Below are 17025 nucleotides of genomic sequence, written 5' to 3' on the forward strand. Positions count from 1 at the left end.
GCCCTACTGTGCACCTTGGTTGTAAACTTTCATTCATAGACCAGGTTGTAACAACCTCATGATGGGTTCAGGGGGGAATTCTAGTATCATGTAGTAACCTAAACCCATCACTGTTACATTGAACTGGGTGAATATGAAGGACAGTATCCTAAACCCATCACTGTTACATTGAACTGGGTGAATATGAAGGACAGTATCCTAAACCCATCACTGTTACATTGAACTGGGTGAATATGAAGGACAGTATCCTAAACCCATCACTGTTACATTGAACTGGGTGAATATGAAGGACAGTATCCTAAACCCATCACTGTTACATTGAACTGGGTGAATATGAAGGACAGTATCCTAAACCCATCACTGTTACATTGAACTGGGTGAATATGAAGGACAGTATCCTAAACCCATCACTGTTACATTGAACTGGGTGAAGGACGGTATCCTAAACCCATCACTGTTACATTGAACTGGGTGAATATGAATGACAGTAACCTAAACCCATCACTGTTACATTGAACTGGGTGAATATGAAGGACAGTAACCTAAACCCATCACTGTTACATTGAACTGGGTGAATATGAAGGACAGTATCCTAAACCCATCACTGTTACATTGAACTGGGTGAATATGAATGACAGTATCCTAAACCCATCACTGTTACATTGAACTGGGTGAATATGAAGGACAGTATCCTAAACCCATCACTGTTACATTGAACTGGGTGAATATGAATGACAGTAACCTAAACCCATCACTGTTACATTGAACTGGGTGAATATGAATGACAGTAACCTAAACCCATCACTGTTACATTGAACTGGGTGAATATGAAGGACAGTATCCTAAACCCATCACTGTTACATTGAACTGGGTGAATATGAAGGACAGTATCCTAAACCCATCACTGTTACATTGAACTGGGTGAAGGACGGTATCCTAAACCCATCACTGTTACATTGAACTGGGTGAATATGAATGACAGTAACCTAAACCCATCACTGTTACATTGAACTGGGTGAATATGAAGGACAGTATCCTAAACCCATCACTGTTACATTGAACTGGGTGAATATGAATGACAGTAACCTAAACCCATCACTGTTACATTGAACTGGGTGAATATGAATGACAGTAACCTAAACCCATCACTGTTACATTGAACTGGGTGAATATGAAGGACAGTAACCTAAACCCATCACTGTTACATTGAACTGGGTGAATATGAAGGACAGTATCCTAAACCCATCACTGTTACATTGAACTGGGTGAATATGAAGGACAGTATCCTAAACCCATCACTGTTACATTGAACTGGGTGAATATGAATGACAGTAACCTAAACCCATCACTGTTACATTGAACTGGGTGAATATGAATGACAGTATCCTAAACCCATCACTGTTACATTGAACTGGGTGAATATGAAGGACAGTATCCTAAACCCATCACTGTTACATTGAACTGGGTGAATGGAATATCCATTCATACTGGTAATACCATCCAGACCCTACAGATACACCACTATACTGTTTATACCTATCCAGACCCTACAGATACACCACTATACTGTTTATACCTATCCAGACCCTACAGATACACCACTATACTGTTTATACCTATCCAGCCCCACAGATCCACCACTATACTGTTTATACCTATCCAGACCCTACAGATACACCACTATACTGTTTATACCTATCCAGACCCTACAGATACACCACTATACTGTTTATACCTATCCAGACCCTACAGATACACCACTATACTGTTTATACCTATCCAGACCCTACAGATACACCACTATACTGTTTATACCTATCCAGACCCTACAGATACACCACTATACTGTTAATACCTATCCAGACCCTACAGATACACCACTATACTGTTTATACCTATCCAGACCCTACCACTATACTGTTAATACCTATCCAGACCCTACATATCCACCACTATACTGTTTATACCTATCCAGACCCTACCACTATACTGTTTATACCTATCCAGACCCTACAGATACACCACTATACTGTTTATACCTATCCAGACCCTACCACTATACTGTTAATACCTATCCAGACCCTACATATCCACCACTATACTGTTTATACCTATCCCGACCCTACATATCCACCACTATACTGTTTATACCTATCCCGACCCTACCACTATACTGTTTATACCTATCCAGACCCTACCACTATACTGTTTATACCTAGCCAGACCCTACAGATCCACCACTATACTGTTTATACCTATCCAGACCCTACAGATCCACCACTATACTGTTTATACCTATCCAGAACCTACAGATACACCACTATACTGTTTATACCTATCCAGACCCTACAGATACACCACTATACTGTTTATGGCGCCACCTGCTGGTTAGGGGGGGGTGTAGTGGCCCCCACCTGCTGGTTAGGGGGGGTGGAGTGGCCCCCACCTGCTGGGTAGGGGGGGGGTGTAGTGGCCCCCACCTGCTGGGTAGGGGGGGGGGTGTAGTGTCCCCCACCTGCTGGGTAGGGGGGGGGGGTGTAGTGGCCCCCACCTGCTGGGTAGGGGGGGGGTGTAGTGGCCCCCACCTGCTGGGTAGGGGGGGGGGTGTAGTGGCCCCCACCTGCTGGGTAGGGGGGGGGTGTAGTGGCCCCCACCTGCTGGGTAGGGGGGGGGGTGTAGTGGCCCCCACCTGCTGGCTAGGGGGGGGTGGAGTGGTTAGGGGGTGGAGTAGCCCCCACCTGCTGGTTAGGGGGGGGGGGTGTAGTGGCCCCCACCTGCTGGTTAGGGGGTGTAGTGGTTAGGGGGTGTAGTGGCCCCCACCTGCTGGGTAGAGGGGGTGGCCCCTCCCTCAATGCCAGTTTTTTTTATTCCCTTTGTGGACACCCAGTACAAACAAAAGTATCCCTGAGATTGTAAATGTGTTTGGATAAACGTTGGTTTTGTTGTTTTCTCCAGGTCTGTGTATGACGGCCAGGAACATGGCTTGTTTATGGTGAAGCTGGACGGGAGGATTCGTAACCATGACAGAGACATCGAAAAGATGTGTAACCACCATTTCCAAGGCTTCGTTGACTCCATCACTGAACTACTCAAAGTCAGGGGAGAAGCACAGAAACTCAAGGTGAGGGGGGATGAGGAGAGGGGGGAGAGATGAGGAGAGGGGGAGATGAGAGGAGGAGACTTCAAAGACTTTGTTGACTCCAGGAGGAGGAGAGGGGATGATGGCAGGAGAGAAGGCAGACCGGGAGCAAGTTGCAGAGAGGAGAGAAGGCAGACCGGGAGCAAGTTGCAGAGAGGAGAGAAGGCAGACCGGGAGCAAGTTGCAGAGAGGAGAGAAGGCAGACCGGGAGCAAGTTGCAGAGAGGAGAGAAGGCAGACCAGGAGCAAGTTGCAGAGAGGAGAGAAGGCAGACCGGGAGCAAGTTGCAGAGAGGAGAGAAGACAGACCGGGAGCAAGTTGCAGAGAGGAGAGAAGGCAGACCGGGAGCAAGTTGCAGAGAGGAGAGAAGGGGAATGGGAGGGGAGTGACCAATTACGATTCTCTCTGATTGGTTGTTTTCCTCCTTTTTCAGAGTCAGGTGACTGAGACCAACCAACGTCTCCAGGACGATGGGAAAGGGGTATGACATCATAACCAACATCATTGTCAAAACAGATCATCTGACAGTTGATCAATAATTCATGCAATTTCAGGACTAATCAACTGAGATCTTTCTCCACCTCTTCTCCAATCCTCCTCTTCCTCTTCCTCCATTTTTGTTACCCCCATCTCTCTCTCTCTCTCTCTCTCTCTCTCAAGCTGTTAACCTGTATGGATGAGTTGAGACTGTGTCGCCTGCAACAGAGAAACATCGCCACATCCATCGACAAGTTCACACACTGCCTACCAGGTACTCACACACTGCCTACCAGGTACTCACACACTGCCTACCAGGTACACACACACTGCCTACCAGGTACACACACACTGCCTACCAGGTACACACACACTGCCTACCAGGTACACACACACTGCCTACCAGGTACACACACACTGCCTACCAGGTACACACACACTGCCTACCAGGTACACACACACTGCCTACCAGGTACACACACACTGCCTACCAGGTACACACACACTGCCTACCAGGTACACACACACTGCCTACCAGGTACACACACACTGCCTACCAGGTACACACACACTGCCTACCAGGTACACACACACACTGCCTACCAGGTACACACACACACTGCCTACCAGGTACACACACACACTGCCTACCAGGTACACACACACACTGCCTACCAGGTACACACACACACTGCCTACCAGGTACACACACACTGCCTACCAGGTACACACACACTGCCTACCAGGTACACACACAACAATGATCAGGACAACAGATCACATTACATAGAGGGGACTATAACGCATTACATCATTTTACATTTACATTTTAGTCATTTAGCAGACGCTCTTATCCAGAGCGACTCATTACATAGAGGGGACTATAACGCATGACATAGAGGGGACTATAACGCATTACATAGAGGGGACTATAACGCATTACATAGAGGGGACTATAACGCATGACATAGAGGGGACTATAACGCATGACATAGAGGGGACTATAACGCATGACATAGAGGGGACTATAACGCATGACATAGAGGGGACTATAACGCATGACATAGAGGGGACTATAACGCACTACGTAGCATCACATAGCAGGTAAATAGCTGGTGGCTGGTAGACACAGTTATCCAGTTGATAAATGACCTGTCTGTGTCTCTGTCTCAGTGTTGGAGATGTACAACAAACTACAGGAACAGATGACTCAAAAAAGGTATTGATATTATTTTGGAACATTCGTTTGCCACCCCCCCCCCCCCCCCTCTCATTCTGTCTCTTTGTGTCAACACATTTCTCTATCCCCCCCCTCTCATTCTGTCTCTTTGTGTCAACACGTTTCTCTATCCCCCCCCTCTCATTCTGTCTCTTTGTGTCAACACGTTTCTCTATCCCCCCCCCTCTCATTCTGTCTCTGTGTGTCAACACGTTTCTCTATCCCCCCCCCCCCTCTCATTCTGTCTCTTTGTGTCAACACGTTTCTCTATCCCCCCCCCCTCTCATTCTGTCTCTTTGTGTCAACACGTTTCTCTATCCCCCCCCTCTCATTCTGTCTCTTTGTGTCAACACGTTTCTCTATCCCCCCCCCCTCTCATTCTGTCTCTGTGTGTCAACACGTTTCTCTATCCCCCCCCCTCTCATTCTGTCTCTTTGTGTCAACACGTTTCTCTATCCCCCCCCCCTCTCATTCTGTCTCTTTGTGTCAACACGTTTCTCTATCCCCCCCCTCTCATTCTGTCTCTGTGTGTCAACACGTTTCTCTATCCCCCCCCTCTCATTCTGTCTCTTTGTGTCAACACGTTTCTCTATCCCCCCCCCCTCTCATTCTGTCTCTTTGTGTCAACACGTTTCTCTATCCCCCCCCCTCTCATTCTGTCTCTTTGTGTCAACACGTTTCTCTATCCCCCCCCCCTCTCATTCTGTCTCTTTGTGTCAACACGTTTCTCTATCCCCCCCCCCTCTCATTCTGTCTCTTTGTGTCAACACGTTTCTCTATCCCCCCCCCCTCTCATTCTGTCTCTTTGTGTCAACACGTTTCTCTATTCCCCCCCCCTCTCATTCTGTCTCTTTGTGTCAACACGTTTCTCTATCCCCCCCCCTCTCATTCTGTCTCTTTGTGTCAACACGTTTCTCTATCCCCCCCCCCCTCTCATTCTGTCTCTTTGTGTCAACACGTTTCTCTATCCCCCCCCCTCTCATTCTGTCTCTTTGTGTCAACACGTTTCTCTATCCCCCCCCTCTCATTCTGTCTCTTTGTGTCAACACGTTTCTCTATCCCCCCCCCCTCATTCTGTCTCTTTGTGTCAACACGTTTCTCTATCCCCCCCCCCCTCTCATTCTGTCTCTTTGTGTCAACACGTTTCTCTATCCCCCCCCCCTCATTCTGTCTCTTTGTGTCAACACGTTTCTCTATCCCCCCCCCCTCTCATTCTGTCTCTTTGTGTCAACACGTTTCTCTATCCCCCCCCCTCTCATTCTGTCTCTTTGTGTCAACACGTTTCTCTATCCCCCCCCCCTCTCATTCTGTCTCTGTGTGTCAACACGTTTCTCTATTCCCCCCCCTCTCATTCTGTCTCTTTGTGTCAACACGTTTCTCTATCCCCCCCCCTCTCATTCTGTCTCTTTGTGTCAACACGTTTCTCTATCCCCCCCCCTCTCATTCTGTCTCTTTGTGTCAACACGTTTCTCTATCCCCCCCCCCTCTCATTCTGTCTCTTTGTGTCAACATGTTTCTCTATCCCCCCCCCTCTCATTCTGTCTCTTTGTGTCAACACGTTTCTCTATCCCCCCCCCCTCTCATTCTGTCTCTTTGTGTCAACACGTTTCTCTATCCCCCCCTCTCATTCTGTCTCTTTGTGTCAACACGTTTCTCTATTCCCCCCCCCTCTCATTCTGTCTCTTTGTGTCAACACGTTTCTCTATCCCCCCCCCTCTCATTCTGTCTCTTTGTGTCAACACGTTTCTCTATCCCCCCCCTCTCATTCTGTCTCTTTGTGTCAACACGTTTCTCTATCCCCCCCCCCTCTCATTCTGTCTCTTTGTGTCAACACGTTTCTCTATTCCCCCCCCTCTCATTCTGTCTCTTTGTGTCAACACATTTCTCTATTCCCCCCCCCTCTCATTCTGTCTCTTTGTGTCAACACGTTTCTCTATCCCCCCCCCTCTCATTCTGTCTCTTTGTGTCAACACGTTTCTCTATCCCCCCCCTCTCATTCTGTCTCTTTGTGTCAACACGTTTCTCTATCCCCCCCCCTCTCATTCTGTCTCTTTGTGTCAACACGTTTCTCTATCCCCCCCCCCTCTCATTCTGTCTCTGTGTGTCAACACGTTTCTCTATCCCCCCCCCCTCTCATTCTGTCTCTTTGTGTCAACACGTTTCTCTATCCCCCCCCCCTCTCATTCTGTCTCTGTGTGTCAACACGTTTCTCTATCCCCCCCCTCTCATTCTGTCTCTTTGTGTCAACACGTTTCTCTATCCCCCCCCCCTCTCATTCTGTCTCTTTGTGTCAACACGTTTCTCTATCCCCCCCCCTCTCATTCTGTCTCTTTGTGTCAACACGTTTCTCTATCCCCCCCCCTCTCATTCTGTCTCTTTGTGTCAACACGTTTCTCTATCCCCCCCCCTCTCATTCTGTCTCTTTGTGTCAACACGTTTCTCTATCCCCCCCCCCTCTCATTCTGTCTCTTTGTGTCAACACGTTTCTCTATTCCCCCCCCTCTCATTCTGTCTCTTTGTGTCAACACGTTTCTCTATTCCCCCCCCCTCTCATTCTGTCTCTTTGTGTCAACACGTTTCTCTATCCCCCCCCCTCTCATTCTGTCTCTTTGTGTCAACACGTTTCTCTATCCCCCCCCCCCCTCATTCTGTCTCTTTGTGTCAACACGTTTCTCTATCCCCCCCCCTCTCATTCTGTCTCTTTGTGTCAACACGTTTCTCTATCCCCCCCCCCTCTCATTCTGTCTCTTTGTGTCAACACGTTTCTCTATCCCCCCCCCCTCTCATTCTGTCTCTGTGTGTCAACACGTTTCTCTATCCCCCCCCCCTCTCATTCTGTCTCTTTGTGTCAACACGTTTCTCTATCCCCCCCCCCTCTCATTCTGTCTCTTTGTGTCAACACGTTTCTCTATCCCCCCCCCTCTCATTCTGTCTCTTTGTGTCAACACGTTTCTCTATCCCCCCCCCCTCTCATTCTGTCTCTTTGTGTCAACACGTTTCTCTATCCCCCCCCCCTCTCATTCTGTCTCTTTGTGTCAACACGTTTCTCTATCCCCCCCCCCTCTCATTCTGTCTCTTTGTGTCAACACGTTTCTCTATCCCCCCCCTCTCATTCTGTCTCTTTGTGTCAACACGTTTCTCTATCCCCCCCCCCTCTCATTCTGTCTCTTTGTGTCAACACGTTTCTCTATCCCCCCCCCTCTCATTCTGTCTCTTTGTGTCAACACGTTTCTCTATCCCCCCCCCTCTCATTCTGTCTCTTTGTGTCAACACGTTTCTCTATTCCCCCCCCCTCTCATTCTGTCTCTTTGTGTCAACACATTTCTCTATTCCCCCCCCCCTCTCATTCTGTCTCTTTGTGTCAACACGTTTCTCTATCCCCCCCCCTCTCATTCTGTCTCTTTGTGTCAACACGTTTCTCTATCCCCCCCCCTCTCATTCTGTCTCTTTGTGTCAACACGTTTCTCTATCCCCCCCCCTCTCATTCTGTCTCTTTGTGTCAACACGTTTCTCTATCCCCCCCCCTCTCATTCTGTCTCTTTGTGTCAACACGTTTCTCTATCCCCTGTCCACTGTTTTCCTCTCTTTCCTCCTCCCTCGTCTGCTCCGTCTTGTCCTCTGCTGCGGTGCCTACTTGGCCACCAGAGGGAGACATGTTTCACTGTATTTGTTGGAAATGTCACCACATTGCTTTCCAACCTTGTTGGATCTGCTGGAGGGGCTTGGATGTAGAGGTTCCCGGCCCCCCTCCTCTCTCTCTCTACCCCTCCTCTCTCTCTCTACCCCTCCTCTCTCTCTCTACCCCTCCTCTCTCTCTCTACCCCTCCTCTCTCTCTCTCTACCCCTCCTCTCTCTCTCTACCCCTCCTCTCTCTCTACCCCTCCTCTCTCTCTCTACCCCTCCTCTCTCTCTCTACCCCTCCTCTCTCTCTCTACCCCTCCTCTCTCTCTCTACCCTCCTCTCTCTCTCTACCCCTCCTCTCTCTCTCTACCCCCTCCTCTCTCTCTCTACCCCTCCTCTCTCTCTCTACCCCTCTCTCTCTCTCTCTACCCCCTCCTCTCTCTCTCTACCCCTCCTCTCTCTCTCTACCCCTCCTCTCTCTCTCTACCCCTCCTCTCTCTCTCTCTACCCCTCCTCTCTCTCTCTACCCCTCCTCTCTCTCTCTACCCCTCCTCTCTCTCTCTACCCCCCCTCTCTCTCTACCCACCCTCCTCTCCTCTCTCTCTCTACCCCTCCTCTCTCTCTTACCCCTCCTCTCTCTCTACCCCTCCTCTCTCTCTCTACCCCCTCCTCTCTCTCTCTACCCCTCCTCTCTCTCTCTACCCCTCCTCTCTCTCTCTACCCCTCCTCTCTCTCTACCCCTCCTCTCTCTCTCTCTACCCCTCCTCTCTCTCTCTACCCCTCCTCTCTCTCTCTACCCCTCCTCTCTCTCTACCCCTCCTCTCTCTCTCTACCCCTCCTCTCTCTCTCTACCCCTCCTCTCTCTCTCTACCCCTCCTCTCTCTCTCTACCCCTCCTCTCTCTCTTTACCCCTCCTCTCTCTCTACCCCTCCTCTCTCTCTCTACCCCTCCTCTCTCTCTCTACCCCTCCTCTCTCCTCTCCTACCCCTCCTCTCTCTCTCTACCCCTCCTCTCTCTCTCTACCCCTCCTCTCTCTCTCTACCCCTCCTCTCTCTCTCTACCCCTCCTCTCTCTCTCTACCCCTCCTCTCTCTCTCTACCCCTCCTCTCTCTCTCTACCCCTCCTCTCTCTCTCTACCCCTCCTCTCTCTCTCTACCCCTCCTCTCTCTCTCTACCCCTCCTCTCTCTCTCTACCCCTCCTCTCTCTCTCTACCCCTCCTCTCTCTCTAACCCTCCTCTCTCTCTCTAACCCTCCTCTCTCTCTCTACCCCTCCTCTCTCTCTCTACCCCTCCTCTCTCTCTCTACCCCTCCTCTCTCTCTCTACCCCTCCTCTCTCTCTTTACCCCTCTCTCTCTCTACCCCTCCTCTCTCTCTACCCCTCCTCTCTCTCTCTACCCCTCCTCTCTCTCTCTACCCCTCCTCTCTCTCTCTACCCCTCCTCTCTCTCTACCCCTCCTCTCTCTCTACCCCTCCTCTCTCTCTCTCTACCCCTCCTCTCTCTCTCTACCCCTCCTCTCTCTCTCTACCCCTCCTCTCTCTCTCTACCCCTCCTCTCTCTCTCTACCCCTCCTCTCTCTCTCTACCCCTCCTCTCTCTCTTTACCCCTCTCTCTCTCTACCCCTCCCCTCTCTCTCTACCCCTCCTCTCTCTCTACCCCTCCTCTCTCTCTACCCCCTTTCTCTCTCTACCCCCCTTTCTCTCTCTACCCCCCTTTCTCTCTCTCTTTACCCCTCCTCTCTCTCTCTACCCCTCCTCTCTCTCTCTTTACCCCTCCTCTCTCTCTCTACCCCTTCTCTCTCTCTACCCCTCCTCTCTCTCTACCCCTCCTCTCTCTCTCTACCCCTCCTCTCTCTCTCTACCCCTCCTCTCTCTCTATCCCTCCTCTCTCTCTACCCCTCCTCTCTCTCTCTACCCCTCCTCTCTCTTTACCCTCCTCTCTCTCTTTACCCCTCCTTTCTCTCTTTACCCCTCCTCTCTCTCTTTACCCCTCCTCTCTCTCTCTACCCCTCCTCTCTCTCTCTACCCCTCCTCTCTCTCTACCCCTCCTCTCTCTCTCTACCCCTCCTCTCTCTCTCTACCCCTCCTCTCTCTCTATCCCTCCTCTCTCTCTACCCCTCCTCTCTCTCTCTACCCCTCCTCTCTCTTTACCCCTCCTCTCTCTCTTTACCCCTCCTTTCTCTCTTTACCCCTCCTCTCTCTCTTTACCCCTCCTCTCTCTCTCTACCCCTCCTCTCTCTCTCTACCCCTCCTCTCTCTCTCTACCCCTCCTCTCTCTCTCTACCCCTCCTCTCTCTCTCTACCCCTCCTCTCTCTCTCTACCCCTCCTCTCTCTCTCTCTACCCCTCCTCTCTCTCTCTCTACCCCTCCTCTCTCTCTCTCTACCCCTCCTCTCTCTCTCTACCCCTCCTCTCTCTCTCTCTACCCCTCCTCTCTCTCTCTCTACCCCTCCTCTCTCTCTCTCTACCCCTCCTCTCTCTCTCTCTACCCCTCCTCTCTCTCTCTCTACCCCTCCTCTCTCTCTCTCTACCCCTCCTCTCTCTCTCTACCCCTCCTCTCTCTCTCTCTCTCTCTCTCTCTACCCCTCCTCTCTCTCTAGGGTAGGTCCCCCCCGTCCTCTCTCTCTCTACCCCTCCTCTCTCTCTCTACCCCTCCTCTCTCTCTAGGGTAGGTCCCCCCCGTCCTCTCTCTCTCTCTCTCTCTCTCTGGCCTAAGGCTGACCTGTTGATGTTCCTTGTGGGTCATAAATTGTTGTTTGTTTGTGTCTTTCCTCTCGTTTCTTCTCTCATTCTCTCCATCCTGCCGTTTGGCCCACAGCACAGGGGGAGTGGAGAGGTCGGCCAAGACACTGTGTGTGTCGTGTCAGTGTGTGAGGAATTGAATGTTGTGCAATACCTCTGTATGTGTCTCAATGCTTTCCCACTTACAGGATTCTAGATTTATTCTCTATTAGACTCCCTGCCTTCTCTTCTTCTCCTTCTCAGGCGGGGGCCAAGCTGCTTGCTTTGCAGGCAGGGGCCAAGCTGCTTGCTTCGCAGGCAGGGGCCAAGCTGCTTGCTTTGCAGGCAGGGGCCAAGCTGCTTGCTTTGCAGGCAGGGGCCAAGCTGCTTGCTTTTGCAGGCAGGGGCCAAGCTGCTTGCTTTGCAGGCAGGGGCCAAGCTGCTTGCTTTGCAGGCAGGGGCCAAGCTGCTTGCTTCGCAGGCCGGGGATGGTGTTTTTGAATCCCTTTCTTCACTGCCGGGACGTCCCTCTTTAGGTTATGTTGGAGTAGTTTCAGTTAGTGTGTGTGTGTGTGTGTGTGTGTGTGTGTATTAACCCTTCTGTTCCTTGTTAAGCTACTCCCTAGTGTTGCAGACCTTGGAGGTCTCTTCCAGTTCCTGTCTTCTTACAGCGGGCCAGTACAGGTTCTGTTAATCCTGTGTGTGTTTGTAGGTACTACCCGGCGCTGCGGACTCTAGAGCAGCTGGAACAGACGTGTCTCCCCAGAGCGGGCAAGTACAGGTTCTGTTCCATCATGTCTGACAATATCCCCAGACTGAGGACCCTCATCAGAGACACAGCCATGTCTCAACTCAAAGACTTCCTGGAGTCTATTCGGAAACACAGCGAAAAGATAGGAGAGACCGCTATGAAACAGGTGACTTCTCTTCTCCCTCTCTCTCTCTCCCCCTTCTGTCTCTCTCTCTCTCCCCCTTCTCCCTCTCTCTCTCTCTCCCCCTTCTGTCTCTCTCTCTCTCCCCCTTCTGTCTCTCTCTCTCTCCCCCTTCTGTCTCTCTCTCTCTCCCCCTTCTGTCTCTCTCTCTCTCCCCCTTCTGTCTCTCTCCCCCTTCTCTCTCTCTCCCCCTTCTCTCTCTCTCCCCCTTCTCTCTCTCTCTCCCCCTTCTCTCTCTCTCCCCCTTCTCTCTCTCTCCCCCTTCTCTCTCTCTCCCCCTTCTCTCTCTCTCCCCCTTCTCTCTCTCTCCCCCTTCTCTCTCTCTCCCCCTTCTCTCTCTCTCCCCCTTCTGTCTCTCTCTCCCCCTTCTGTCTCTCTCTCTCCCCCTTCTGTCTCTCTCTCTCCCCCTTCTGTCTCTCTCTCTCCCTTCTGTCTCCCAGCCGTGTCTCTCCACTTGGCCTCGGGACACAGAAGGACAGTTGAAGTATGTGTTGATAGAAGTGTGTCCTGCAGTGTGTACGTCTCTCCAGAAATGTAGTAAAGACTACACCTGCATCTGATTAACAGAGACAAAGTAAAGAGGACGGCGGTTAGTGAACTGGTGTTGTTCTTCTCTCAACATATTGTCCTGATAAAACGGCTCGAAACAAGGATTTCTGTATAGCCCTGCCAACAACACACACACACACACTGGCGACAGTTGTGTGTGTGTTGAGCTGTGCTGTCACTGGTAGAGATGGATTGTGTGTTTGTGGACAACATTCTGGGTGAAAGAAGGTGGTTGCAGAGGGAGGAGGGAAAGGGTGAGGAGTGGGATAGTGAAAGATCCTACATATGTGTCTACAGCACCGTTCAGGTATTCTCTGGTGCAATTACCCTCCTCATCCTCTAGGTGTCAGTAGAGGACTAACGGTAGAAAGAGCTGCAGCATTAATTGTACTAAAACTAGGAAGTATTCCTTTTAGCCTTAATCTAACCCTGTTCAACACACACACACATCCTGAACCATTAGACCCTGTTCAACACACACACACATCCTGAACCATTAGACCCTGTTCAACACACACACACATCCTGAACCATTAGACCCTGTTCAACACACACACACATCCTGAACCATTAGACCCTGTTCAACACACACACACATCCTGAACCATTAGACCCTGTTCAACACACACACACATCCTGAACCATTAGACCCTGTTCAACACACACACACATCCTGAACCATTAGACCCTGTTCAACACACACACACATCCTGAACCATTAGACCCTGTTCAACACACACACACACACACACACATCCTGAACCATTAGACCCTGTTCAACACACACACACATCCTGAACCATTAGACCCTGTTCAACACACACACACACACACACACACATCCTGAACCATTAGACCCTGTTCAACACACACACACATCCTGAACCATTAGACCCTGTTCAACACACACACACACACACACATCCTGAACCATTAGACCCTGTTCAACACACACACACACACACACACATCCTGAACCATTAGACCATGTTCAACACACACACACATCCTGAACCATTAGACCCTGTTCAACACACACACACATCCTGAACCATTAGACCCTGTTCAACACACACACACACACACACACACACACATCCTGAACCATTAGACCCTGTTCAACACACACACACACACACACACACACACACACACACACACACACACATCCTGAACCATTAGACCCTGTTCAACACACACACACATCCTGAACCATTAGACCCTGTTCAACACACACACACACACACACACACACACACACACACACACACACACACACACACCCTGAACCATTAGACCCTGTTCAACACACACACACACACACACACACACACATCCTGAACCATTAGACCCTGTTCAACACACACACACACACACACACACATCCTGAACCATTAGACCCTGTTCAACACACACACACACACACACACACACACACACACACACACACACACACACACACATCCTGAACCATTAGACCCTGTTCAACACACACACACATCCTGAACCATTAGACCCTGTTCAACACACACACACACACACACACACACACACACACACACACACACACACACACACACACACACATCCTGAACCATTAGACCCTGTTCAACACACACACACATCCTGAACCACTAGACCCTGTTCAACACACACACACACACACACACACACACACACACACATCCTGAACCATTAGACCCTGTTCAACACACACACACACACACACACACACACACACACACACACACACACATCCTGAACCATTAGACCCTGTTCAACACACACACACATCCTGAACCATTAGACCATGTTCAACACACACACACATCCTGAACCATTAGACCCTGTTCAACACACACACACACACACACACACACACACACACACACACACACACACACACACCCTGAACCATTAGACCCTGTTCAACACACACACACATCCTGAACCATTAGACCCTGTTCAACACACACACACATCCTGAACCATTAGACCCTGTTCAACACACACACACACACACACACACACACATCCTGAACCATTAGACCCTGTTCAACACACACACACACACACACACACATCCTGAACCATTAGACCCTGTTCAACACACACACACATCCTGAACCACTAGACCCTGTTCAACACACACACACACACACACACACACACACACACACACACACACACACACACACACACACACATCCTGAACCATTAGACCCTGTTCAACACACACACACATCCTGAACCATTAGACCCTGTTCAACACACACACACACACACACACACATCCTGAACCATTAGACCCTGTTCAACACACACACACACACACACACATCCTGAACCATTAGACCCTGTTCAACACACACACACATCCTGAACCATTAGACCCTGTTCAACACACACACACACACACACACACACACACATCCTGAACCATTAGACCCTGTTCAACACACACACACATCCTGAACCATTAGACCCTGTTCAACACACACACACATCCTGAACCATTAGACCCTGTTCAACACACACACACACACACACACACACACATCCTGAACCACTAGACCCTGTTCAACACACACACACACACACACACACACACACACACACACACACACACACACACACACACATCCTGAACCATTAGACCCTGTTCAACACACACACACATCCTGAACCACTAGACCCTGTTCAACACACACACACACACACACACACACATCCTGAACCACTAGACCCTGTTCAACACACACACACACACACACACACACATCCTGAACCACTAGACCCTGTTCAACACACACACACACACACACACACACACACACACACACACACACACACACACACACACACACACACACACACACACATCCTGAACCACTAGACTCTGTTCAACACACACACACATCCTGAACCACTAGACCCTGTTCAACACACACACACACACACACACACACACACACACACACACACACACACACATCCTGAACCACTAGACCCTGTTCAACACACACACACACACACACACACACACACACACACACACACACACACACACACACACATCCTGAACCACTAGACCCTGTTCAACACACACACACATCCTGAACCATTAGGCTGAAATCTGACCCTAGCTCTGGTTAGTTACGCTTTGAACAGACAAATAGGGCCTAATGGCACCCTATTCCCTATATTGTGCACTACTATAAACTACTATATAGGGAATAGGGTTCAAGTCCTGGTCTATAGTAGTGCACTATATATAGGGAATAGGGTGCCAGTCCTGGTCTATAGTAGTGCACTATATAGGGAATAGGGTGCCAGTCCTGGTCTATAGTAGTGCACTATATAGGGAATAGGGCCCTGGTCTATAGTAGTGCACTATATAGGGAATAGGGCCCTGGTCTATAGTAGTGCACTATATAGGGAATAGGGCCCTGGTCTATAGTAGTGCACTATATAGGGAATAGGGTGCCAGTCCTGGTCTATAGTAGTGCCCTATATAGGGAATAGGGGGCCATTTGGGATGGTCCTGTAACTGTAGTGGAATCTTGGCTCTGTGGTCGGAGACCAACAGTTAAACTCTAGTAACCTCAGAATAGCCCAAATAGAACGGCTTGATTCCATATGTCTAGGACTACGCTCTCGCTCTTCTCTCTTCCTTCTTTTCTCCTCTACCTCTCCATTCCTTCACCATCTGTCTGCTTTCCTGCCACTCCATCACTTCCCCATCATACCAGACCACTAATAGGTTGTTCGTACACACACACACACACACACACACACACACAGGGAGGGATGGATGGATGGACTCACTCTGATTTTCTGTAATTGTTTTAATTCCTCTAACTACCCCCATAGGGCCCTGGTCTAAAGTAGTGCTATATTTCGGGAATAGGGCCCTGGTCTAAAGTTGTGCACTATATAGGGAATAGGGCCCTGGTCTAAAGTAGTGCACTATATAGGGAATAGGGCCCTGGTCTAAAGTAGTACCACTATATAGGGAATAGGGCCCTGGTCTAAAGTAGTGCACTATATAGGGAATAGGGTATCAGCCCTGGTCTAAAGTAGTGCACTATATAGGGAATAGGGCCCTGGTCTATAGTAGTGCACTATATAGGGAATAGGGTGCCAGCCCTGGGCTAAAGTAGTGCACTATATAGGGAATAGGGTGCCAGCCCTGGGCTAAAGTAGTGCACTATATAGGGAATAGGGTGTCAGCCCTGGGCTAAAGTAGTGCACTATATAGGGAATAGGGTGTCAGCCCTGGTCTAAAGTAGTGCACTATATAGGGAATAGGGTGTCATTTGGGACGTTGCCTCTGAAAATAAATAGTAGCGTCCATTTAGGCCTTCTCAT

At 49.8% G+C, this 17025-nt stretch overlaps 1 protein-coding gene across 3 annotated transcripts in view; it reads left to right on the plus strand.

Moving 5' to 3' along the window:
• Positions 1-17025, plus strand: part of exoc6b (exocyst complex component 6B) — a 171569-nt gene that overhangs the window by 22247 nt on the left and 132297 nt on the right. For all 3 annotated transcript variants that reach the window (XM_082965346.1, XM_045701642.2, XM_045701644.2), the window contains exons 2-6: positions 2956-3121; positions 3572-3619; positions 3799-3889; positions 4789-4834; positions 11886-12090. In XM_082965346.1, the coding sequence (XP_082821472.1) occupies positions 2990-3121; positions 3572-3619; positions 3799-3889; positions 4789-4834; positions 11886-12090 (522 nt within the window). In that variant the 5' untranslated portion in view covers positions 2956-2989. The remainder of the gene's footprint in view (positions 1-2955; positions 3122-3571; positions 3620-3798; positions 3890-4788; positions 4835-11885; positions 12091-17025) is intronic.

The sequence above is a fragment of the Salmo salar genome, chromosome 18 (assembly GCF_965601325.2).
Source record: "Salmo salar chromosome 18, fSalSal1, whole genome shotgun sequence".
NCBI classification, from domain to species: Eukaryota; Metazoa; Chordata; class Actinopteri; order Salmoniformes; family Salmonidae; genus Salmo; species Salmo salar.